Source organism: Mixia osmundae (genome assembly GCF_000708205.1).
Source record: "Mixia osmundae IAM 14324 unplaced genomic scaffold scaffold_7, whole genome shotgun sequence".
NCBI classification, from domain to species: domain Eukaryota; kingdom Fungi; phylum Basidiomycota; class Mixiomycetes; order Mixiales; family Mixiaceae; genus Mixia; species Mixia osmundae.
The window spans coordinates 255,808-279,485 of NW_014575557.1; the positions used below are offsets into that span (position 1 = coordinate 255,808).

The 23,678-nt window shown below is 54.9% G+C and overlaps 11 protein-coding genes across 11 annotated transcripts; 7 read left to right on the forward strand and 4 right to left on the reverse strand.

The window, feature by feature from the left end:
• Positions 1 to 137: 137 nt before the first annotated feature.
• Positions 138 to 3,150, forward strand: L969DRAFT_51467 (uncharacterized protein; the record flags this gene model as incomplete). The annotated part of the gene is made up of 3 exons (XM_014711418.1): positions 138 to 525; positions 573 to 2,533; positions 2,584 to 3,150. The coding sequence occupies 3 exons, from the start codon at positions 138 to 140 to the stop codon at positions 3,148 to 3,150; spliced, it is 2,916 nt and encodes a 971-aa protein (XP_014566904.1).
• On the reverse strand, positions 2,927 to 4,165 carry L969DRAFT_527066 (uncharacterized protein). The gene is made up of 2 exons (XM_014711419.1): positions 4,020 to 4,165; positions 2,927 to 3,965 (listed from the first exon to the last, which is right to left on the reverse strand). The coding sequence occupies exons 1-2, from the start codon at positions 4,115 to 4,117 to the stop codon at positions 3,227 to 3,229; spliced, it is 837 nt and encodes a 278-aa protein (XP_014566905.1). The 5' UTR covers positions 4,118 to 4,165; the 3' UTR covers positions 2,927 to 3,226.
• Positions 4,166 to 4,225: 60 nt separating this feature from the next.
• On the forward strand, positions 4,226 to 4,864 carry L969DRAFT_95408 (uncharacterized protein; the record flags this gene model as incomplete). The annotated part of the gene is made up of 3 exons (XM_014711420.1): positions 4,226 to 4,475; positions 4,533 to 4,783; positions 4,835 to 4,864. 3 exons carry the CDS (start codon positions 4,226 to 4,228, stop codon positions 4,862 to 4,864), a joined length of 531 nt encoding a protein of 176 aa, XP_014566906.1.
• A 37-nt stretch (positions 4,865 to 4,901) lies between these two features.
• Positions 4,902 to 8,283, reverse strand: L969DRAFT_95409 (uncharacterized protein; the record flags this gene model as incomplete). Its single annotated transcript, XM_014711421.1, has 8 exons — positions 4,902 to 5,216; positions 5,265 to 5,696; positions 5,756 to 6,021; positions 6,070 to 6,193; positions 6,248 to 6,751; positions 6,801 to 6,945; positions 6,998 to 7,209; positions 7,270 to 8,283. The coding sequence occupies 8 exons, from the start codon at positions 8,281 to 8,283 to the stop codon at positions 4,902 to 4,904; spliced, it is 3,012 nt and encodes a 1,003-aa protein (XP_014566907.1).
• A 323-nt stretch (positions 8,284 to 8,606) lies between these two features.
• L969DRAFT_95410 (uncharacterized protein) lies at positions 8,607 to 9,725 on the forward strand (the record flags this gene model as incomplete). Its single annotated transcript, XM_014711422.1, has 7 exons — positions 8,607 to 8,683; positions 8,746 to 8,828; positions 8,890 to 9,129; positions 9,184 to 9,278; positions 9,329 to 9,441; positions 9,498 to 9,607; positions 9,649 to 9,725. The coding sequence occupies 7 exons, from the start codon at positions 8,607 to 8,609 to the stop codon at positions 9,723 to 9,725; spliced, it is 795 nt and encodes a 264-aa protein (XP_014566908.1).
• Positions 9,726 to 9,785: 60 nt separating this feature from the next.
• On the reverse strand, positions 9,786 to 14,243 carry L969DRAFT_76369 (uncharacterized protein; the record flags this gene model as incomplete). Its single annotated transcript, XM_014711423.1, has 7 exons — positions 14,187 to 14,243; positions 13,848 to 14,083; positions 13,215 to 13,790; positions 13,048 to 13,156; positions 10,187 to 12,992; positions 9,918 to 10,129; positions 9,786 to 9,860 (listed from the first exon to the last, which is right to left on the reverse strand). The coding sequence occupies exons 1-7, from the start codon at positions 14,220 to 14,222 to the stop codon at positions 9,786 to 9,788; spliced, it is 4,050 nt and encodes a 1,349-aa protein (XP_014566909.1). The 5' UTR covers positions 14,223 to 14,243.
• A 104-nt stretch (positions 14,244 to 14,347) lies between these two features.
• Positions 14,348 to 15,752, forward strand: L969DRAFT_18339 (uncharacterized protein; the record flags this gene model as incomplete). Its single annotated transcript, XM_014711272.1, has 2 exons — positions 14,348 to 15,220; positions 15,279 to 15,752. 2 exons carry the CDS (start codon positions 14,348 to 14,350, stop codon positions 15,750 to 15,752), a joined length of 1,347 nt encoding a protein of 448 aa, XP_014566758.1.
• A 354-nt stretch (positions 15,753 to 16,106) lies between these two features.
• On the forward strand, positions 16,107 to 19,314 carry L969DRAFT_95413 (glycoside hydrolase family 17 protein; the record flags this gene model as incomplete). The annotated part of the gene is made up of 4 exons (XM_014711424.1): positions 16,107 to 16,808; positions 16,855 to 18,291; positions 18,341 to 19,006; positions 19,057 to 19,314. The coding sequence occupies 4 exons, from the start codon at positions 16,107 to 16,109 to the stop codon at positions 19,312 to 19,314; spliced, it is 3,063 nt and encodes a 1,020-aa protein (XP_014566910.1).
• L969DRAFT_526981 (uncharacterized protein) lies at positions 19,183 to 19,900 on the forward strand. Its single transcript, XM_014711425.1, has 4 exons — positions 19,183 to 19,430; positions 19,503 to 19,513; positions 19,563 to 19,661; positions 19,718 to 19,900. The coding sequence occupies exons 1-4, from the start codon at positions 19,346 to 19,348 to the stop codon at positions 19,799 to 19,801; spliced, it is 279 nt and encodes a 92-aa protein (XP_014566911.1). The 5' UTR covers positions 19,183 to 19,345; the 3' UTR covers positions 19,802 to 19,900.
• Positions 19,888 to 20,408, forward strand: L969DRAFT_526824 (uncharacterized protein). The gene is made up of 3 exons (XM_014711426.1): positions 19,888 to 19,980; positions 20,033 to 20,120; positions 20,170 to 20,408. The coding sequence occupies exons 1-3, from the start codon at positions 19,974 to 19,976 to the stop codon at positions 20,318 to 20,320; spliced, it is 246 nt and encodes an 81-aa protein (XP_014566912.1). The 5' UTR covers positions 19,888 to 19,973; the 3' UTR covers positions 20,321 to 20,408.
• On the reverse strand, positions 20,382 to 23,183 carry L969DRAFT_95415 (glycoside hydrolase family 12 protein; the record flags this gene model as incomplete). Its single annotated transcript, XM_014711427.1, has 8 exons — positions 20,382 to 20,570; positions 20,619 to 20,987; positions 21,035 to 21,496; positions 21,548 to 21,598; positions 21,702 to 21,793; positions 21,942 to 22,036; positions 22,100 to 22,280; positions 22,400 to 23,183. The coding sequence occupies 8 exons, from the start codon at positions 23,181 to 23,183 to the stop codon at positions 20,382 to 20,384; spliced, it is 2,223 nt and encodes a 740-aa protein (XP_014566913.1).
• Positions 23,184 to 23,678: the final 495 nt, after the last annotated feature.

The window sequence follows — 23,678 nt, forward strand, 5'->3', positions numbered from 1 at the left end:
GTCGATCGGCATTGTCAGCGCACTTGGAGCATCGCCCCTGCTCCGATAGCTCTTGACGATCTCTTATCGAAAGCTGACCAGAGGCCTTCGTACAGCTCAACTGAGCTACTCATCGGTGGATCAATAGCATCGCCATCATGGCCAGTCGCTCAAAGGTTACCATCGCCTTGCCATCTCGGCTCGGCGTACTCGTCCTGCCTCCCGGGCAGATCCTCTTCCCCTCGCTCTTGCTCTCGATCCAACTCAACCGGAAAGACTCGATCAACCTCGTCCAGAGCGTGCTCAAATCGGTAGAAGAGTCAAAGAAAGCTGGCAATCTGTCGCCCGATGGAGCGGGCATGGCTCTCGTTGGCGTTGCTCCCCTCAACGCTGCTGCTGCCGATAGAGCTAGATCGCTTGCGAGCACGACAAAGGACGACGAGAAGCGAAAGGCTTCGGAGCTGCAGGTCATTCGTTTGCCTGCCGACGATCGCACGGGCAATGGCCAATCGACCAAGCGACCTACTGTCCAAGATATCTTTGACTGTGAGCTCGGATGGTAAAGCGATTGTGTCACGCTGATAGACTTACAGGGGGCTGTCTGGCTCGTATCGTTCGACTTGAGCGCACATCTATCGGCTACATCGTCGTTGTTGAGGGACTTGCCCGGATCAGGTTAGACAGGTTTACGCAGGTCGGATCACCCTACTTTGAAGCCTTTGTATCTTCTTTCATCGAAGAGCCCCTCGACAGCTCACAAGACTCCATCAAGCTGCTTGATGAGCTCAAGGAACTCGCTGAATCGCTCTTGTCGACCTTTACCTCGCTCAGATTAGCCTTGCCACCGGGCATCGCCAAGCGCATCAAGTCTATGGTGTCCTCAGTCGATGTAGACACTGCAGGTCTTCTGGCTGATGTGCTCATCTCCACCTTATCGCCTTTGCAGTCAGACAAGCTCGACATTCTCTCGCTTGTGCCGACCAGAGATAGACTGGTCAAGGCGACAACGCTGCTGTCTCGCGTCAACGAGGAGACCAAAGCCACCAAGTCGATCGGCGAAAGAGTGGAAGGCAATCTCTCGCGCAGACAGCGAGAGTTTTTCCTGCGATCACAGATGGAAGCTATCGCGCAAGAACTCAAAGATCTCGACCGGGCTGAACGCAATACTACCCCTCGCGCGCCCACGACACCCACTGGTAACAGGGGCGGCTTCATCGTCGACGGTGGAGAGGGGGAGGAAGACGAAGAGATGAAGGAGCTCGAGAACAGATTGGAGAAGGCTGGTCTGCCTACAGACGCTCATAAACTCGCCCAGCGCGAGTTCAAACGGCTGAAGAAGATCCCTCAGCAATCAGTCGAACATGGTGTCATTCGTAATTACCTCGATTGGCTCGCCGACATGCCCTGGTCCACTTCGACCCCATTGACGCTTGACAGGGACTTCTTGCAGACGGCTCGTAAGCAGCTCGATGAGGATCACTTTGGTCTTGACAAAGTCAAACGACGTCTCATAGAGTATCTAGCCGTTCTGCGACTGCGACAAGAAGTCTCAGAAGCGAATGACCAAGCCAGCTCGAAGAAGCAGCAGGATCTGCTCCTGAAAGATGCCGGCGACAAGCGTGTTCTTGCCGACGTTCTCACTGGTCAGGACAGCATGGCTCTATCCACGACAGAAATGACCGAGCAAAACGAAGACACGCCAATGGAGGTCGAGTCCGTCAAGCCCAAGGCAGTCGTCCGAGCCCCGATTTTGCTGCTCGTCGGTCCACCGGGCGTAGGCAAGACGTCCATTGCTAGATCGCTCGCGACTGCCATGGGCAGACAGTTCCACCGTGTCTCGCTAGGCGGATGCTCGCACGAAAGTGACATCCGGGGTCATCGCAGAACATACGTTGCTGCCATGCCAGGCCTGATCTGCACAGCACTTCGCAAGCTCGGTGTCAACAATCCCATTATGCTACTCGATGAGATCGATAAGCTAGGCGCGGGAGGATTCAACGGTAATCCCGAAGCAGCTCTGCTCGAAGTACTCGATCCCGAGCAGAACTCTGCTTTCCAAGACCACTATATCGGCACGCCTTTCGATCTGAGCAAGGTCCTCTTTGTTGCCACTGCTAACTCACTCGAGACTATCTCTGCGCCGCTCAGAGACCGTATGGAGATCATCGAAATTCCGGGCTATGTCTATGACGAGAAGATCGCCATTGCGAAGAAGTATCTCTTGCCCGAGCAGATGGAGCACAACGCACTCGCGACCGGACAGATCCAGATCTCAGACGACGTGCTCGCCACCGTCATCACGTCTTACACCCGCGAAGCTGGCGTCAGGACGCTCGAGCGAGAGATCGGGGCTATTTGCAGAGCCAAAGCCGTCCAGTATGCAGAGATAAGAGATTCGGCTGATCCTTCGGCTTACGATGCCAACGTTCTCGAAGCCGATCTCGAGACCATCCTTGGCCTGCCAAAGTTCGATCCAGAAATTACAGACTTTGATGCGCGACCTGGCGTTGCTACTGGCTTGGCCTATCAAGGTTCAGGCAACGGTGGTATCCTTGTAAGTCTCTTCAGGCGCGTGAACACGCACTTTTCTGACCAGCCGTGCAGCATATCGAGAGCACGGCTATGCCTGGGAAAGGTGGCAGTATAAAGCTCACAGGATCTCTGGGCGATGTCATCAGCGAATCTGCTCAGCTCGCTCTTTCGTGGATCAAGACCCATGCTTGGGAACTCGGTCTGGTATCTGAGCGTGGCGACGAAGTGCTGGACAAGACGAACATCCATTTGCATCTGCCGAGCGGATCGATCAAGAAGGACGGCCCATCTGCGGGTATCGGGATGGTCGTCTCCCTCGTCAGCTTGCTCAAAGACGTTGCTGTCGATCCCAAGCTCGCCATGACGGGCGAGATCACGCTCCGCGGTCTCGTGACGCCTGTGGGCGGTATTCGAGAGAAGGTGCTAGGCGCTCATCGAGCGGGTATCACGAAGATCTTGTTACCCACTCGCAATCGTAAGGACGTCGAGGCGGATGTGCCTCAGCGCGTCAAGGACGATATCGAGTTTGTGTACATCGCTACGATCCAGGAGGGTCTCATGGCCGCCTTTGAAGGCGAGCTATGGACACACGATGGACATGCAAAGCGCAACCGCTTCATCGAAGGCCCTCGCTTGTAGATCTGCACGCAGCTTTCCTTGCTGCTTTTTTCCTTTCTTATTGATTGTACAACATGCATGCTCTGTTGCCTTCCCCTCATCGCCTCGGATGTCTATCCCGTTCGCGGTACCTATCGCTATCGTCTCTATCCCTGCGCGAATTGCGCTCATCCCAATGTGAATTTGGGCGGTGGCTATCCCTTCGCTCGTCGCGGTATCTGTCCTCCCGCGGATCTCTTGGCCGTTTGTCGTGAGCTTGCGACCGTTCGTGTCTGTCTCGCGCTTCTGATTGCTTTGAAAATCGAGGCGGAGACGGTCGACGATCTCTCGGACGCGCTTTGGTCTTTGTCTCCTCAACCGGCGGTCGCGGTTTTGCGCCCAAACCGAGCAACTGTGGTCGCTGTACAGGCACGAAAGCCTTTGCAGGTCCCTTGCGATTGTTCTTCGAGACCGCTTGGCCCTCTTTCCAGCCCATGCCTCTCAGCAGAGCAGCGCCAAAATCAGCAATGGGCACTCTCGAATAATCCTCGGCAGTCATATCGTCTGCGCGTGTCTCGATATCCGCCCTGAAAGCTTCCACCTCTGTTGCGTCGGGATCTCGGGTACGTATGAGAGCTATCGTGAGAGGCTCGTCTGCTCTTTCGGGCCCTTCGCCTAATAATTCGGCCAACGCCTTTTGATCGTCTGTCGAACCGGCGTGAAGAGCGCGTTGGCTGGCATTGCTGCTCGTGCGTGTCTCTGCTGCACTTTCTACTTGGCCGGGAACGTAGATCTTCCGCCGCTTGGCTCGGTTGTCTGCGGGTGTGACGATGGTGATGGGCTCCCGAGATGGTGATCTGCTGTGGCAAAGGTTCAGCAGCTACAGACTCACTTTGAGGGTCTCAACTGACTCTGAAGGGTCGGGGATGGCGCCGTATTCTCCTATGAGCTCGTCTGGACGACCATCTTCGTCGTCCTCGTCGCGCAGTAGCCGCTGTCTGAATGACATGAGGTGGTATCGATGATGACGGCCGGCCAAGGCAAATCGCTAAGCGCGTGATGAGCTCATTCGCTGATCATTCGACTGGCAAACGAGCGACTGCCAACAGCTTCGACGATGCTTCGAACAGTCAGCAGCAGAGTCGTACGAGCCTCCTTCCTCAAAGCAAGTCGTTCTGCTCCCTCAGCGCTCCGTGCGCCTCAATGGCAAGCTCGCCCATCCGTACAACTCCGTCAGCTATCAGTCAGCGTTGCCCGCTCTCGAGCACTGCCGCTGTCCTTTGCGAAAGACAAGCTCAATCAGGACGTGACGTACGATGAGCTCAAGCCGCTCACTGAGCAACCGTCAGACGATGTCCTCCTCGTAGGCCAGTCTCAACGCGCAACATGACCCCGACAGCGTGCTGAGGGGGTAGATCGAGCAGATGTGAGGGAGATTGATGAAGTCATGCAAGGCAATATCCCTTCTTCGGTCAACTTGCCCTTGTCCGACTTGGGCAAGACGCTCGAGCTCGATTCGGGCGAGTTCACGAGGTTGCACGGATTCTATAAGCCCACAAAGGAGCAGCCCATGGTCTTCTACTGCCGTACTGGCAAGAGGTCAGAAGCGGCCAAGCAACTCGCAGAGAAGAAAGGCTACCAGTTTGTACGCAACTACAAGGGATCCTGGGCAGACGTAAGCCCTCCTACGCTGATCGGTCGACGGAAGCTGATGAGGAAAGAGCAGTGGGTCGCGAACGAGAACAAGTCGAGCTAGTGATGTATGCACTCGGAGAATGCAATCATGTATACGGTCAGTGCAGGAAGACGTCCAGTCGAGTGAGCTGGGTGTACGTCTCCGATCGCAGTGCAAATCGCAACATGCCAGAGAAAGTCATCACCGCTCTCGCATACCGCTTCATCTGAGCGATCTTACTCTGCCGGCCTTCGTCTCCGTAGGGCGATTCTTTCAATCGAGCGTTGAGCTTGTACAGGGTATTCATCACCGTCAGAATGACGACATCGAAGTTGCGCGTGATCGCATCGTCGAGCTGCTTGAATTCTTCTGCCCTTCGAATCAGAGTGTTCATATCGCCTTCGAGCGGAACAATATTGAGCTCCTCGAAGATCTGTGATTATCGTCAGCTTGGCAACGTGATACATCGAGCGAAACTAACACTGAGAGCACGCTCAAGCTGATCTTGCTCGTAAAGAGTGATCGCTTCTTTCAAGTTGACCAGAGTGATACTGGCTTCTTTCAGTCTTCTGGAAATCTTGCTAGAGATGACAATCGATTTTTCGAAGTGGCCGATGATGCTCTTCGCCGTGCCGACTGGATCCTCCTGCACTGCGAATTGCGTACTGGCGTTTGGCGCTTTGCCTGCGGTTGAGGCTGCGCTCGAACTGGGCCGAGACAGCGAGGCGCCTAGTTCGGCATTGAGCACTCGCAGAACAGCGTCGTACTCTTCTGCGAGGTTGAAGAGTAGAATGGAATCCCCAAAGCGCCTTTCTCGATCTGCTTGCGCCGCTGCCGCTCTGACGATATTGGCCAGATAGTCAGAATTGCTACTCAAGCCAATCAGTTTCAAGTCTTTCTCTATTTGACCGGGCTGTCAGTACGCAAATGTTGATCAGCAGCTAGTCACTGGTTTCGGAGAGTACCACTGACCACTTTGGAGCCATCAGTGCGGATATCGCCGAGCAATTGGCTGTACGCTTTGCTGTCCATGACCAGCTCGCGAAGATAGTCATAGCAGATCGCCTTCTGTTCTCGATCGATCGGCGAGGGACATTTGATGTTCAGGCAGATGAGATAGATGTATTGCAGAGCTTCCGTGGGATCCGACCGCGCAAAGAGTCGGTAGTATCGGTAGATCAGTCGCGAGAAATTGAGCGTCGCGTTCTGCTGCGTTTTGCTGACTTGCTCGACCGTCACTGCAGAACGCTCTCAGTCTAGTACTGCACTCAATGATACGGACTTACAGAGATCGACATCGGAGACTTGATCCTTGCGAGGCAGGCGCAGGAGACCATAGTAAGCCAGGATGATCGCAAAGTGAACTGCATCGACTTGATATTGCGAGCGACCGTAGAGGAACGCAACGGCCTGCGCAGTCAATGTCTGAGCACACAGAGACGCTCAGAGAGAAGGCAGTCTAACCCTTTCATAGTTGCCGGATAGCAAGAGCAGCTGAAAGTAGAGAAGCGGACGACTGCCTTTTGGGTCAAAGTGAGCCTCGCCATACTTGACGAGAAGCGCTCCTAGATCTTGCAGGGTGTAGCTCTCTTGCTCTGCTTGCTCGCTTTCTCTGATCATCTGTAGCTGGAACCACATCCAGTCTTCGGCAGTGTCGGTCACGCCAGGCACGCTCCTCCTCGATAGTTCAGAACGGCCCATGAGTTTGTAGAGAGCGTATTTGAACGGGTCTTGCGATTCTGACGAGAAGCGAATCTTTTGCTGGTACTCTGTCAGGAAGCGGTCGCGCAGATGACGAGGCAGTCGACGGTCTGGAGAGTCTAGCCATGCTTTGAAGTAAGGTATAAAGGACCTTTCGAGCTTCTGTATGCTTTGCTCGTTTTCTAGTGCGAAGGAGAGTGCTTCTTGGGGATGGCCCGCTCGCAAGAGAAAGAATATCCTTGCCCACACTGGCGTGTTATTGGCGAGCTAGACTCTGGGAATGAGCTTGAGCCTGAAGCATGCAAAAGATTCTCACCTGCAGATCAGGAACGGTCCATTGGCCCATTTTGCTGTACCTGAGGCTGACGAAAGCCCTGATCTTGTTCTGCAGTGATGGCACGCCGCCTAAGTTGGCTTCTGTCGGCTTTGCAGCAAGCATTCTCTCCACGTAGCGCATGAACCTATACAGCCCAATGTGAGTACGGCGTGAAGCTCAGCAGAGTGGTCACTGACTGGTCCTGTAGAAAGTCTGTGCCGCCTACGATGATCTGATGACGATACGCTCTGCTTTCGACGGTGTCACGATCAGGATCCCAGTAGCCTTTCAGGTAGGCGCCTTGGGGAAGCTGAACACGAGTGAATTGGGCCTGTCCATCTGTCGATACTGCCGTTTCGTGAAGAAGCTTGGCCATTAGTGAGTAAGTCTCGTTGAGCTGCGCAGATTTCTGCAGCAGGAACTTGCGAGTTCAGCTTGTTCCAGCTGCACATCAGAGAACAAGACTTGCCTGATCAGTTGAGGGACCGGTAGAAGAAGCAAGTGCAGCATCTGCAAAGAGCCGGATGATGCCAATGGGTTCTTCCGCCTTTCTGGCCTCGTTAAGTTTTCGAACGGCTTGATCGTACTTCATCATGCGACTGTGCATCTGCAATTGACCCGACTTGGCGGGTGTGGCACCGGACAATGAAGCGGGGACTAGCGAAGCAGTCGAGGGATCGACGAGGACGGAATTGCCGAAAGTGCTCTCGTCTTGGCCTAGCAAATTCGTCCGTCGAGTGCTTCCTAGACGGGAAGTAGACGCGGAGAAAGAATCGTCGCCAGACTCGAACGTGAGCGTGCGACTTTGTTGATCTTGTGCATTGGCAGTCGTCGCGGCCTGGTGCGCTCCGAGCTCGTCCCAGAGCGTCGCGCGCATCTTATCCCATGAGCGTTTCAATCCCTGATCGATGACTTTCTGAGAGTCCCTGAGGGTCTGAGCTCTGGTTAATTCGATGATGCCCACGATGGACTGTTCGTGCATGTGTTGTAGCAAAAGCGGCAGGTCGCCCGCAGGAGTGCTGCTGACAGTATCGTTGACGGGTTGAGCTTGCCTGCCCAACTGTCTCGGCAAGCTGGAAAGCATATTCTCGAGATTGTCAGTGTCGATCTGAGCGCCGGTCGCGAGGAAGTAGGCTCCTGCTCTGTCGGCATCGCCGCCTGGCACGGGCTGAGCAGAAGTAGGTTGATTTTGAACCGCCTTGAGTGCAAGTCGACGGGAGTAGGCCTCAATCTGGTCAAGTCCGAGCTCTATGCGCGGTAGCTGAGCTGTACTGCCTGACTGGGCAAGAGAGGGCATGCTCTGTGAGCTCGAAGGGCCGCTTGCAGGTGGGAGATTGCGAGTAAGGAGCGAGCTTGAGCCAGAGCCATTTGCAGCTCGTGAAGAGGACGGACGAGCGCTCGAGGCAGCCAATTTGCGCGAGCGGTGGAGGAGGTCAGTCAGCGAAGCCGGGCCGGAGCCATTGAGGCCATCTTGCGAGGCCATGGTCGTCACACTCGGCAGTATAGATTCAACAGGACTGAGCTAACAGGCGCGACGGAGGTCTCACAAACTTGAATTACGACAGCGCGCCAACTCGAACACTCGAAGCCCAAGCGAGCCCTCAAGGCCTCACGTACAGGTAAGATCATCGCAGCTCTGTCTTCGTGCTCTCCGTGTCGCCGCCGTCGACTGCTCTGCGCATCTCTAGACTTGCTGCTTTGGCGCGCTTCGTTGAGCAAGTCGACGTGACCTAGGCCAGCAACATCGGATCTCCTGACGGTACCCGAGACAACTTCTGCCGAGGTAGCGCAAGCGAGTAGCGGCTGATGCTTCTGCTTCTTGGTTGCAGAACTACTCCTCGGACAAAGGCCGCGTCTTCGGTCAGCAAGTACCAGTCAGCACGGTCAAGCGTGCGCCCAAACCAACAACTGCCTCACGGTGCACAGCGACCTCGCCAGCCTGAAGATTGACAAGGAGCGAAGGACACAAGATGGCACCGAATGGGCAGTATCACATCCTGCTCAAGATGCTCTTGATTGGCGACTCCGGTCCGTTGCGCCTTGCCGCGTGTCACGGGTCTTGAGCTGATTGAGCATCATACGACGACAGGCGTGGGCAAGTCATGCTTACTGCTGAGATTCTGTGATGACGCCTGGACGCCATCCTTCATCACGACGGTCGGCATCGACTTCAAGATCCGGACTATCGAGCTCGACGGAAAGAGAATCAAGTTGCAGATCTGGGACACGGCAGGACAGGAACGCTTCAGGACCATCACGACGGCCTACTATCGAGGCGCAATGGGTATTCTGCTCGTGTACGATGTCACAGACGAGCGAAGCTTTAACAGTGCGCCTTTTGCCGCGCACTTAGCGGGCCGTAAGCTGAATGCCCGGCTCATAGATATCCGGACATGGCATGCAAACATAGAGCAGCATGCATCCGAAGGTGTCAACAAGCTCCTCATCGGCAACAAATGCGATTGGACAGAGAAGAAGGTGCGTCCATCTGCTCCCAACATGATGCTGAGCTTACGCGACCAATGCAGGTCATCACTGAGCAACAAGGAAGGGAACTAGCAGACGAGCTCGGCGTTGGCTATCTCGAGACTTCCGCAAAGACCAACATCAATGTCGAAGAAGCTTTCTTCACGCTAGCAAGGCAAGTTCGCCCAGTGTGCCTGTGCTCTCTGTAAACTCATACCATCGAAATGGCAGGGAAGTGAAGAACAGATTAGTAGATACTGCGGGACCAGACGCAGCTGCAGGTGCCAACAGACCAGGAGCGGTCAATTTCAACAGTGGCCCATCAGCAAAGGCTGGCTGCTGTTGAACTTTTTTTTGCCCTTCGCATCACACCGTATGCAAGGCCATTCTGTCCGTCTAGGCACCGCGCTGCTATTGTCCCTGCGCTCTATCTCTGTAATGGCTTATCATCGTGTATGAACAAAACGTGCATGTCGTTCGTCATACATCTCTTGCGACTTTATGCTCCTCCGTAATTCATCAGTCGAGGTCCATTCTATTAGAACCTTTCCTGAAACCATTCGTCTTGCTCTGAGCAACGAGCAGCTCCTTCCACTGTGCGACATTCCATTCCTCAGTCAATGCATCAAGACAGATAGCGTGAGGTCTCACAGTATCTTTGTACTTTGCTTCTGCGCTTGTCTGATCGACGACCTGTTGGAACTTTGGCGTTGTTGCTGCGCTCGAGATACGGCTGAGGCTGGCGAGTGCGCGAAGGGCAGACTTCTGCGAGGCGTCCAGACGGTCGAGCTCCTGCTTGACCGCGCTTTCCTTGGCCTTTTCCTGCAGAATGAGCGTCCATGCTGGCGCCGTCTCGTCGAGACCTATTGCCGCCGCAGGCACGTCAGCACCCGATCGCATTGCAGAGCTAGGTCACGCACGTCGGACTACGATACTTGGTACTTCATTGGCAAGACGAGTGAGCATGAGGAAAGTGAGTGCCCTGATTTCGATCTCATCCGACATGCCCTCGATGAGTCGACTCATGAGGGCCTGCAAATCGAGTCTCGACAGACAGGCATCGAGCGAGCTGTACATACAATCGAAAGCGGCCTTGCGACATTCGAGGCCCTCGTCGACTTTCATCTTGAAGGGTCCCATCTCGACGTGTCGTATCAAGCCAGTATCGATCTTGCTTCGTTCGTAGATCTGGGCTTGGATTTCGCTGATGATCTGACGAAGGATTGCAGGCTTGTGATGCGCTAGAGAAGCGAGCGTGACGAGGATGTACTTGCGCACTTCCAGATCGTTATCACTCAGCGATTGTGCCATCGAGCGCAAGACCGGTGTCAGATAAGGATCGCACGCGGAGCTCTCGTCGATCAGTGTGAAGCGAACAGCCGATACGACTGCAGCGCGCACGCCGGCCAATTGATCAGTGAGCTTCTGCTCGACCATCGGGAAGAATCGGCGAGGATCGCTGAGCGCTAGCTTGCCTAAGCACTCTGCTGCATTGTTGCGCGTAGCTTCGGTCTCTGTCCAAGCGGCGCGAATTGGGTGATCTTGAGCGTACATCTCATTTGCCAACTCTTCTCGTTCCTTTTCCTTTGTCGGATCAGTCGCGGCAGGCGGCGGCAAACGCGGTCCTGGAATGGCGCAAACTTCGAGCAGAGGCGTCCAAAGCTTGTCTGCTTCGGAACTCAAACTTGCGACCGGTGAATGGCTGATAAATGCCTTGAGTGCGAGCAGCGCCTGCGTGCGTTTCTTCGCATCCGAGATACTTTGTACGATGACAGGCAGGTACTTCTGAGCGTCGCCGACTGCTAGATTACCGATGGCAAAGGCTGCACTCGCTCTGACCTCCTCAGACGTGGCATCATTAAGCTTTGTAGCAAGCTCGACTGCTTTTTCTCGCTTTGGGAAGCTTTCCAACCGACCGATCTCGCCGAGCACGAGAAGACTGAAGCTTTGCACCGGACCCGCCGATTTGGAGCCCGAGAGCTGCGTGAGGAAAGGCGCGCTGGCATCATCTGCTTTGGTTGGGTCTTGCGCAATGATAGCGCCGATGACGCGTGCAGTAACAGAAAAGGCCATTCTGATAGAGGCACTGCTCGTCTTGGCATCTGAATTCGCTGCTGTCGTACCGGCGAGTTCGGCTTGACGAGTGACAAGCGGCAACGGCTGCACGCCTTCGCGAACGAGAGTTCCGAAGAGATCGCAGAGCCTGTCGAGGGCGACGCCGTGTACATCCGGACTGATACCAAGAACTTGCAAGGGAGCAAGGAGCTCAGACAAGTTGCTCTTGTTCGTCATAAGCTCGGGCTTGACTTCTAGTATGGCACGCAGAGTCGTCAGAGCCAGCGGCATCAACGGGAGATCTTCTGTCGAAGCAAAGGGCAACACGGCGCGCAGAAGGCTGAGGATGATGTTGTCCGATAGATCAGGTCCGCCGCGCAGGATGAGAGTTGGCAAGCAGGTCATCGCATCGACTTTGAGCGTGCGATTGCTCTGACGCAAAAAGGTAGAGATGGGTAGCAAGCTCGACTCTGTCCATTCGTCAAAGTCTGTGCCTACGTTGGTCCTTGCCTGCGCGATACTCGTGATCGTCTTCAGTGTGACACTTCGGGTAACTTCTCGCTGTATCAGCTCAGCCAAGAGCGCGAGTCCCTTCTTCGAATCTGCTCCTAAGCTATCGCCAGCGTGCAGAAACACGTTGCCAAGGCAGACGATGGCAGGATCTCTGACTTCCTGGTCCAACGAGCCTGACAAGCGGGCGAGTACACTGGCATAGATCTTTGCGATTGCTGCGCGAACTGTTGAATCGAGAGGGGCGGCTTTCTGACCAACGGGCGTAAGAGGTCGACCGGTTTTGATAAAGGCTGAGCTCGTTGCGAAAGCTTGCGCTGCGACCGGACTGAAAGAGTCGGAATGAACATCAACGAGACGAGCGATGAGTTCTTCTAGCGATCGCTCATAGACTCTGACAGGGTGATACGTCACAAAGGCGGTGAGGAATTGCAGCGTCTCTATCTTGAGCGCTGATGCCATGGCATTGACGCCTCCGGCGGATGTGGCCAGCGCTCTACAAACGGCTGTAGCGAGCTGAGGCGCGTAAGATTCCAGACTGCCCTCGAGAACAAGGACAAGGGCTTTGAGAAGCTCGAAAGCGTGTTGTCTGACAAGAAGCGATTTCGATTCGAGGTGAGACAGCAGAGCTTTCATCATCTGGCTCGATTGGCTTTCAATGAGGCTGTAAGGGCCGCCGTCTAAGTTCATTGCTTCTTGCGTACGCTTGCGCTTGAGGCGGGCCTGTGACTCTGACGATGGAGGCGAAGAAGCGGAGGCGATACGGTCACTTGAAGTTCTGACGAGATCGAGGAGATGCGTATAGGCTTTCCATACATCCAGTCGAACCGTCTCTTCTCGTTCTGTAGCTCTCTGAGCGAGCGTAGGCGAGATGAGCTTAGCGAGCAGGGGTAGTTGCTCGCTGTAGGTATCGACGCTGGCCGCGAGCAGCTTGATGGCTGCCTTGCGTACTTTCCACGTTACATCATCGTCGTCCGAGTATTCATCTTCGTATTCGTCGTCCATGGCATCGTCTTCGTCATCAGCTGCCATGTCGGCATCGCCGTCATCGTCGCCAGCATAATTCGGATCGTATGAACATAGCTTTGTTGCAATTTCAATGCTCGTCGAGAGGTGCTCTGTAAATTCTGCAGGGCACTTGACCAGCAGCGTTTGCAGTGTCTGGCATATATCACCACCTTAGCCTGATAGCTACTGATCCATAAACAGGACGCACGTTCAATGCTTGCTCTTTCAGCTCGTCATCGTCTGCCGAGATGGCGGCCTTTTGCACACGCGCAGCGTAATAATTCATTCTGGCTTGAGTGACTTCACGCGGTGCTTTACTGTGTTCATCGTTCCGTCAGCATGCACAAGTGGGAACGTACAGAAAGCGACACTGACTTTGCAAGCGAGATGACGAGCCCCATGCCGGTCTTTGTGACTTCTACATCGCCCGAGTCCAAAGCGGGCATGACGGTCTTTTCGACGAGTGTAGCAGCAACGCTATCTGAAGAGGAAGCGATGAGAAAGCCGAGAGCATCGACCGTACGCTTTCTGACGGCCGGTCGAGCATGATCGAGCAAGGGTGCGAGGACCTGAAGGATCTGAGTCTGAAGTGCGGGCGTTGCTCTTACGATAGCTTCGAAGGAGATGAGTATCTCGCTCAGTAGCTCCGTGCAGCCTAGGAGGGTATCTTGGGCCTGAGTAGCACCTGAGGAGCTGGAGGCCGTTGCAGGCTTCCCGTTGGTCGGTGCAGGCGGCAGACCGCTCGAAAGCTGGGCGCAAAGTTTGGGTATGAGCTTATGGCATGCGCTCGAGGCTAATTTGCCTGTCGAAGGGAGCTCGCGAATGACGGTACGAAGGCCAAGGTTGGCAATATCACGATCGGAACCCTCTTTGCTATTCGTCAGAGCGATGAGTGAGTCGACGATGCTGAGCAAGCTCTGCTCTGTCAATTTGGGGATCAAGCATCCAATCCTAATTTACCGCCTCAGTCAAAACGCGCCTGGAGCAGCGAAAGAGAGAAAGACCGACGTGGTGACGGCATTGTTCTTGACTTCTGTGATCCCGTCGGAGAGCATACCGACGACGGCATCGACGACTTTCTTCTCGGTATGATAGTCAAGCGAACCTGATCTCGCGCCATAGTATGATCCTGCACTGCTGCCCGAGCTTGCAAAGGCGGTTGCGTTGGAAGGCGTCAGACGGTTGATCTCGGTCTGGAGATCATTGAGGGCCATGAAACGCAGATCTTGGTCTGAGCTCTTGAGCTGCAAGGTGAGCAAAGGCGCATCAAGTTAGAGACGAGCCATGGACGTCAGGGTTCTGCCTGGTCAGTGCTGCCTCGATGACGAGCTTATGTAGCACACGGACCTTTCCCAGTAGCTGTGTGACATTGTAAGAGTCCATATTGAGCCAAGCCAAGGGGCCAGCAGCACGGCGGTCACAGAAATCTTGCAGGCACGCGAATTTGTTCGAGGAGCCTTTGGAACTGCTCGGGCTTGCCTGGCTTGCCTTGGCTACAGTCGACCACCATGTCGTCCGGTCTGGCGACGGAGCGCAGGGGCCATGCAGCTCTCAAGCCATCGAAGCCTGTCGGACGCTACAGGCCAGGTATCGCACCTCAAGGCCAAGCACTCGCATCAGATTCGGACTCTGATGAGGAGCACGAGCAAGCTGCTCAAGCTGAAGAGGCCGCATTGGAAGCAGAAGAAGCAGAGGATCTAGGCCGACAAGATCTAGCTGTACCCGCCAAAGCAGCCAAGCCGTCCATCAGACTACGAGATGTCACGCTGCCCGCTGCTCAAGCTCAAGTGGACGGTTCCTCGTCGAGCGAGTATGAGACAGACTCAGAGGCGGAAGCTGCTGCCACGGCAAAGACAAGCAAGGTCGCACCGACGGCTGAGTCATCCTCCGAGTACGAGACAGATTCTGAAGATGATGTCAAACCGATCTACAAGCCCGTCTTTGTACCCAAACGTCAACGCGAGAACGGAGCTACCAATCTGCCTGGAGTCATGTCAATCGAAGAACAAGAGCTGGACCATCAGGCCCGACTCGAAGCGCAGAGAAGAGAGTCACACGCTCTGATTGCCCAATCGATCCAACGAGAACTGGCCTCGAAAGAGAAAGAGGAGGTCTTTCCCGGATTTGACGATAGAGATGGGGTGGATCCGACTGCCGAATTCGAAGCCTGGAAGCTGAGAGAGCTATTGAGGCTTCAACGCGATCAGGCAGCCCGGTATGCTCGCGAGCAAGAGAGAGAGGAGATCGAACGACGACGCGCTATGCCGGAAGAAGTCAGACTGCGAGAAGATCTCGAGCGAGCCGAGCAATCTCGTCAGGAGAAGCCCAAAGGATCTCAAGCCTTTTTGCAAAAGTACCACCACAAAGGCGCTTTCTATGCGGTGCGTAAGATGTCCTTCGTCTGCTCTAGCGCTGACGGGGTGCCGCTCTCTTGCCCAGGACGACGAGATACTCAAGCGGCACGACTATACCCAAGCCACGGGCGCAACGATCAAGAATGCCTCGAGCTTACCCGCCGTCATGCAGAAGAAGAATTTTGGCAAAGCTCATCAGACAAAGTACACGCACTTGCGAGATCAAGATACCTCTCGGCCGGATGCTGCAGGAGGTGGCTCATCAGATCGAGCTTGCTTCCTCTGCGGACAACCTGGTCATGTCAAATCGGAGTGTCCAAACGCAGAGAGCATGTCGAAAGGACCGAGTGGTGCCAACGCTATGCCTTCTCTGAGACCTTTCGGCGCTCGTCCGAGCAACGACCACGATCGAGACGATTCTTTCCGAGATCGATCGAATGGGGAGAGAAGACGGGATCAAAGGCCGGGCGCTTACCGAGACGGACGAAAAAGAAGCGCGAGCCCAAGAGAGCGATACGAAGATCTAGATTACGACAAGCGCCGGAGGAAGAGAGACTGATGAGTCTCAGCAAGCAAAAGCAGTGAGTTGTACGTATGCATGATGTTGTCACGCTCCCTCGGCGAGGCGAGCCTCCTCGACGCGTCTTCGGTCAAGCGACTACCTCACTCGACTCGCTTTGCTCATCTCATCAGCCAGACAAAACGACTCCGACAGCTTGCGCGAATCTCACCCTCGTCATTCCTTCATCGCATACACGCAAGCTACGCCGAAGCTCGGCCGTCAAGTCTACCACGACACTAACGATCTGTCAAACACGACACTACCGATTGGCCGAACCGATCCCTGAGGGCAGACACAACATTCCTTTGTGCTGGTTCTTACAGCCCCCTTACAACTGATAGCGATCAGCTCATGGCAGACAAAGAACGACTAGCTCGAAGCGATTCGCTACAGACGGCCTGGCCCATCCGAACAAGATCGGACCGTTCCTCGCAGCAAACAGTCAAAGTCTACCAGCGCACTCGTCCTACATTTTCGCGTCGATCGGCACAGTACAACAGCAAGCTGATCGAGCCAGAAACCGAGTCAAAGTCTGCTAAAGCTCTCAAAGCTGACATACTCGATTCACTCTCGTCCTTGACACTCTGCGAAACACCGTCCCTGTCAGCTTCTCTCTCGTCGTCGATCTACCTTTCCCCGGGCTACGATGATGCTGCGCTCCCATGTCAGCCGAGACGAGCCGGTATCAGGGAGCGACTCAACAGCTCTCTCTCGTCTTCAGTGCTCGCCCTCAGTCCTCCCTCTCGCAACAAGATGCAGCGCGCAAAATCGGCCCAGATGTCGTTGGCGTCTGCCGCTACCACCATACATAGCGAAGAGAATTCCAGTCAGGTCTTCGGAGTTGCGTTCAGTCCCGACAAGATCACACTGAGGTCGCCTAAAACTCTTAACGGCACGACGGCGTCACGCACAGGCAGGAGAGGTTTCAGCCTATTCAGTCCTCCACGCACAACAAGATCACAAATGTCAAACGTCACGCCGCAGGTCGATCTGCCACCGTCCTTCTCGCAATTACTTGACACCGATCTTCGCACTGAGCTCGAATCCGTTTCGGTCAGTGTCACCGGTGGCTGACGGGTTTTAGCTGACATTGACGTAGATGTACCGCCGTCACATGTATCCTCAATCGGCGAAAGGGCTCAAAGCGTCAAAGTCGTCTGCAACATTGCTGACTCGTTCAGCAAAAGGCCAGATCACCAAAGCGCCTTCGAGCAGACGCGCGACCATCTCGTCAGCTATCAATGCGCTCAGTAACTTCTCGAGCTCAGTGCTCGCGCTTGCACCTTTTCCTGACACGAACACCCACGCCGACAAAGCGCTCGAACAAGACCAGGCAACGCAAGATCCGGACCTGTCGCTTGCTTCGTCTACCTTTCCAGCATGGCATGTTCGCACCGGATCTGGCTCCGGCTCGCTCGCGGCCGGACTCGATCGTGACTTGCCGGCCCTGCCTCAGGATGTACATGTGACGGACCCTGCGGTCCAAGCAAAGCACCAGGCGCTCGAGCGATCACTCAGCGATCTGATGCTTGCAGCTGCAGACATCTTCGAGCCACTCCCTTTACCTTTGCGCTCCTCGCATCGAGTCCGTCATGCTGCCGGCACGCCTCGTTTGATCCCTGCAAGATCGCTGAACGTTTCGCCCACGCCAAGGAAGTCACACGGAAATGGCATGCCGCTTCGCAAGTACGCTTCTGCTCAGCAACTCTATCATCGCCGTTTCGACTCTGGCTCATCAGCAAATCACGAAAAGGCAATCAGACGTCAGATCTCGCTCGATCAGCTCCTCTTGTCAGACAACACGCCTTCCCGGGCTGATAGGGAAGCCGGCATTCAGCGTGAGAGTCAGCTCTATTCGACACCGTTTCAGTCAATGCCTACTGTCGACGATCATCAACGCGGTAGCTCTTTCAGCGGCTCGCACATGAGTCTCATGTCCTTTGCGCAGCCAGCACGGGTCACGGAGCCTGCTAAGGCGCATACTAGACCTACTCGTGAGCGCAAGCCAACTTACCTTTCCATCGCAGAAGAGTCGACTCCGATCAATACGCTTGAAAGATTGCAGCAGGTGCAGACAAGGCCAAACTCCTACTTTGCTCATTCGCCTTCCAACCCTTCCGTCTGGACGCACCCCGGCGTCATTTCGCCTTCACCTACTTGCCGATTCACGTCAGAGATAGATAATGCGCGTCTGAGTCCTTTCTGGACGGAGGATTCGCGAGACAACTCTCAAAGCAAGTCACGATCCCATTGGTTGCGTCTCAAGGTTGCTCTACTTGCTCATGCAAGCACCGCTCTTGCGGTCGTAAAGAGAAGCGTGGGAACGCAGACCGCCAAGCAGGATGAGGAGAAAAGGGTCGAATTCAGCACGCCTAAACGAGGACCCGGTCTGACTACGAAAACCACATCAAAGAATCTAGCCCGCACGATGACTATGCATCCGGGCGACAAGGAAAAAGCTACCTACAACCACCTTGGCGATAGCAGACAGTCTGACTACTTCAGAGATTCGCAGGGCAGGCTTCGTAAGCTCAAAGTTCGTTGACTCAGCTTGCTAAGGGGCGCACGTCTGATTCGTGGAGCAGATTGCTGGTCTTGCGCTGATCGTACTCGTTGTGGCCTTGGCCATTGTGGCGGTATCACTTGCGATTACTCGCGGGGCACGAGTAGGCGCTGGCGATATGCCGATGGCGACGAACGTCTCTACAGCATCACTACAGTCTACACAGAGACCTTTTTACGCGATCGGCTATGACGCACCGGGCGCTGGCAACTTCAATTGGTGCAATGTATCATACGCGCAGATCTATCGCGACGTTCAGCAGCTTGCACAATTTACCACACGCCTTCGCACGTACTCCAGCGATTGCGGTCAGCTAAGCATGCTCCTGCAAGCCATCGACACCAGCAAAGTCAACCTCACAGTCGAGGCGGGCGTCCTGATGGACGCTCAAGAGTCTACGTTCGACCGACAGCTCGCTGCCGTCAATGCAGCAATGTCGAAATACAAAGGCCGCCACATCTCGTCCATCATTGTGGGCAGCAACTATCTCTCGACGAGCATTCGATCTAACACAACGTCTGCCACTCAAGAGCTCGTGCGCGCCATGACGGTCACCGCGACGGAGATCAAACCGTTTGTCGAAGCCTTCGGCATAGCCTCCATTCCAATCGGCACGGCACAAGTCGCGGGCTGCATTGATCCGGTCTTCGGTGCAGCAGCCGACTTTGTCATCGCAAATCTTCCTCCTGTACGTCTTTGAATGCGAGCGTTCACGCAGGCTGACTTTGCTGTGAATAGGCTGCGTCGAGCACAGATGTCGCACAGACATATGCCAACCTCGTCAAAACCCTAGGCAGTACCGGCCCGTCTGTCTATCTCGGCATGGCGAGCTGGCCGAATGCGAGCAACGCGACGGCTCTCGATCAGTTCATACAACGGAATCTGTGTGCACCTCGGGCAGATCGCATGATGTGGCCAATCGCTCAAGATGCGCCGGCCGGGCTCTTCACTGCGTCATTCGGCGAAGTTGACGCGGCTTGTGCTGTCGGGCCCTGAGGCGCACAGACCGCAATGACGCAGATCGGCAATGCAATTCTTCTTCATGCCAAGTACGCGAGGCTTGCATAGCCGGCTTGAGCGGCTTTATCCTAGTCAAGTAGCGTACGCACAGAGTACACTTTGTTGCTACAGGATGAAATCGGTCGCTTACGTCTTTGCTCTTGCGCTGTCGGTCTCTTATGTAGTTGCGGCACCGGTATGCTGATGTCTGAGCGACATTTGATGGGCTGATGATGCCTGCGCAGATGCCTGCCACGACGGGCGGTAAACAGACTCGGGGCGATAGTGCGAACAATCAGCAGCAGTCTGCCGGCGTACGTCTCGCTGCAAGCATCACCAAGACGGCCAGCGCTTCTTCTGTGACCCTGAAATGGTTCTGTCGCTGATATGGAGACAATAGGCAATCAGTGGCGCGATGGGTGACGCGAGAGGCCTGACGTCGGGTATCACTGGCATTGTAGCGGCTTCGCAGCAGCTTGCGTGAACGTACAGCAGTCTGAATTGCACGCTACGGTGCGACAAGATCGAGACCATTGCAGGCGCAGGGAGATGCACAGAGCAAAGGATTGACAAGCTCAGGTGATGTCGTCATCGCGTCTACTATCGCTCGAATTCTCGTAGCTTGACGACGCGTGTATCTGTCAGAGTGAAGCAAGATGAGCTGTGAGTGTTCGTACGCCGATGCCCCCTACTGTTCGTTAAACGTTTTCACCAGCCTATATCGTGATGTTCCATGACGACACGTCAGACGACGTGGTCAAGCAGACCAAGAAGGAGATTACCGACTTTGGCGGCAAGATTAAGTATGTAGACATATCGTATTTCAGGCCGAGCTGACACATGTGCTCGCAGCAAGGAAGACTTTGGCTTTGTTCTCCCCGGCGCATTCGAAGCGACAATACCCGATCAGACTTTCCAAAAGCTGCAGTCGTCCATCTCGACGAGCGCAACTTCAGGTCTCAAAGTGATCGAACCCAACGGGACAGTGAAGATCCAAGCATGATGATGCTCATTGGGACAACAATATGCGGCTCGAACCACGAGAGAGAGAGGAATAGGAGGGTCTACTGTCTTGCAAAGTAGGCTTTTGTAGGACCGCAGCGCTCGCTCGTACACTGCGGGCAGCGTAACATCATTTGTTTCGAGACGACCTTGCCGGATTCTAGATGTTGTGCAGCAATGTCGGCCAAAGCTCGAATGAAGATGGGCGACGCATTGAGTGATTCAACTCGCTTGACGCCCGTCATCCCGAGCTGTAGCGCTTGTCAACATTGTCCGGGTCGAATGAGGCGGGATCATACCTCATGCGCCTCTTCCATCAGCTCGACGTCGAGCTCGTACAACGTTTCGATATGATCAGACGTAAAGGCGATAGGCACGAGCAAAACGTCGTTGTGGCCGAGCTTTGCAAGGCCTTTTATGCTATCTGAAGTCTGTGGACCCAGCCAGGCTGATGGTCCAACTGAGGATTGCCAGACGAGTCTGTACTGGTGCGAATGGCCCAGCTTGGTCATGACGGCATGAACAGTCGATGCGACTTCGGCAGGGTATGGATCACCTCTGTTCACGACTGACATCGGCAAAGAGTGCGCCGAGAAGAGCAGCACGACATCGTCACGCTTATCTGCGGGATATTGCTGCAGTGCAACTTCGATGTTCCGTGCGACAGCCTGCGCACTCATCAGCTGGCGGCTGCACCATAAATGGGATGATGTACATCTATCAGGCCAGCATGTGTTGGCCACCTGTCAATGACACTCCATTCGATCTTGTCGAGCTCTTGCCTCTGCTTGAGCACAGCATACATTTCGTTGAGCGAGCTGCCCGTCGTCGAGCAAGAATACTGAGGGTACTGTGTGAAAGCGACGGCCTTCGTGACACCATCTCGTGCCATCTCGTCCAGGCAGTCCTCCGTCAATGGACGAGCGTACCGGAAAGCAACATAAGCTTTGTGAGGTGCAGTTGCCGGGCTGAGCTCGTCCAAGAGCTCGACCATGCCTTTTGCCTGCTCTTTTGTCCAACGCAGGATGGGAGATCCGCCACCAATAGCTTCATATTGCTTTTCGATCTTGGGCGTGCGACGTTTGGCTATGGCAGGCGCCAGGAACCGTTGAAAGGGTAAAGGAATCAGATCGCCGTCGTGGAACAGCCGTGAGAGGAAATCGCCAGTCTCTGGCACCTGTGCATGGCTATCAGCTTGCTTGCAGCTGCTTGGACGCGTCAGACTTGCTGTTGAAGGGCCTCCCATGTTCATGAAGACCACGCCTGTAAGCGAATCGATCTACACGTCAGTACTATGAAACTCATGCATCCCTGTAGCTTGCCTGTAGGTCTGAACGATCGAATGCAATCAGCTCACTCAAGACTCTTTAGGGGAATGAGACGAACGGTCTGTTACTCGTCGAGCGGTCGATACCAGTCAAGGAGGCTCGCTCTGCCGCTGGTGTTGCAAGTGTCCGTCGCTGGGTCGACTGCTCTGCAAAATGCAAGCGTGAGCTCTGTGCTTCCTTGGTTCTCGAGTCAAGATCGCAGAGGAGTGGCACGAGCGTCGGGACATGAACAAGCGTATCGCCACTCCAGAGAGCCGCTAGCCAGTTGCAGATGATGTAAAGAGCTGTACTGACCTGTTGGGGCACACCCTAGAGCAGGCAGGAGGCTCGGTCTTGCCGTTGCAAGAGTCGATCGCGCGCTGATGCCATTTGCCAGGTTGCTCCGATTTCTGCCATATATACGTAATCAGATCTGTCTCTGTCGCTTTGCTGGTGGTAAGCTATTCACTGACCTGGCCAGGCAACCAACAAGCCGACTGCTGCGCTGCATCACGACTTCTCTCAAGATGGAGGTGCGTTCGATTTCGAAATTCGACCGACGCGATTCGCCGCAACACACGTACACGTACCCTTGCCACGCAACATCAGCTCCTTCAACACTCAGCTCAGCGTTCAGCAAGGTCTGCCGCTGATCTGAACAGCCAAATTTAACATAAGCGCAGGAAATGAAGTCAATGCATCTCTCATGCCATGTAAGATTGATCACGATTCGACATCGACGCCGAATTGGTACGTCGTGAAGGTTGCCTGACCAATGAATGCTTCTGTGCCTGCTTCGACAGCGTTGAGAATGAGCTCATCGTTGAGACCGTTGACGTTCTCGACACCCCATCGCACAAAGTCGAGCACGTCGCCTTGGTACTGCTCAATGTTGTCAGGGGCAACGAAGGAGATACAGGTCCAATGTGACACCGGGCCCGCATGTACTGTCCAAGTCGTCCCTTGCAGGGTGACAGTACCGATCTGTGGTCCGACCGGCGCAGCATTCTGATGGCCAGTCCAGACCATGATCTCGAAAGCGCTGACAGCAGATGAGCCGCCATCATTGGGAGCTGTGCCGAGCCAGATATCGAAAGAGACGTCCCAGTGAGCGTCTGCTGGCCCTTCGACAGTCCAGGACCAGCTGGACTGTAATGATTTGTAGTTCGAGATGGGCTGCTGTAAGCTGTTCTGGGTCGATTTGAGAGCGACGCTGGAGTATGTTTTGACTTGGTCTTGCGCATTCTGCCATTGCCACTGGGACGCGAAGGCAGCCTTGCCCGCGTTGCACTCGTATACTTGGGTGCTCTGACTGCCAGAGCCAGAGTCTTGGTTCCATTTGTCGGCCATGACCGTGTACTTGTTGTCGCAGACATCTTGTGTAGCCCATTGATCGGTGAGCAATTTTGTAGCCAGTCCGAGTTTCCGTTCACCAAATTCGCGGCGTGAGAATCGGCGGTCATCAACTTGGCCGGCAAGTCGATGAGGACCTCTCTTGATATGGGTGGCCATGCATAGCTGAGCGCACAGCGCAAAGAGGGCGAACAGACCGATCATCTTTGGATGTACACGGAGCTGACCGACAGCTTGGTACACGATCGACGTCTACAGGCAGACTATATTTCGATCCGCGCGAGCAAATCAGAACCAGTCTGAGCTACTGTCGGCTTGCGACTGGGAGTGATGGCGGCAGTATGGCGATGCGTTGGCACGCAACCGGCGGCAAGAACCTCGCAACGCGTCAAGGCGACGCAATCGCTATGCTCGCCGCCGAGGGGGTCAGAGTCGCCCTGACTAGAGTCCGAGCGCGAGTCTGGCGGATGCTCTTATCCCGGCGATCGTATGTAACCTCGCGACCGACTTGCATGGCTTGGCCTGCAAATTGTGAACAGAGAAGCGACGCGCTTGAACGCATGACGGTCGTCATAGCATGATTGCTATCGCTCGGTAGCATATCCGACATGTGTTGTCGGCGGACGCAAGCATGGCGGTGAAGAGCGAGTTCGGATCAACGTCGCTTGGTCAGCCAGTGCGGCGCATGATCTCACGATG

Bases quoted from the DNA above. Each gene is read 5' to 3' on its own strand.
- L969DRAFT_527066 (XM_014711419.1), bottom strand. From the start codon at position 4,117: ATGTCATTCAGACAGCGGCTACTGCGCGACGAGGACGACGAAGATGGT. The intron at 3,966-4,019 runs GTCAGTTGAGAC...TTGCCACAGCAG, and splicing joins GCCATCCCCGACCCTTCAGA to ATCACCATCTCGGGAGCCCA.
- L969DRAFT_526981 (XM_014711425.1), top strand. From the start codon at position 19,346: ATGCAATTCTTCTTCATGCCAAGTACGCGAGGCTTGCATAGCCGGCTT. The intron at 19,662-19,717 runs GCCAGCGCTTCT...TGGAGACAATAG, and splicing joins CTGCAAGCATCACCAAGACG to GCAATCAGTGGCGCGATGGG.
- L969DRAFT_526824 (XM_014711426.1), top strand. The intron at 20,121-20,169 runs GTATGTAGACAT...ATGTGCTCGCAG, and splicing joins GACTTTGGCGGCAAGATTAA to CAAGGAAGACTTTGGCTTTG.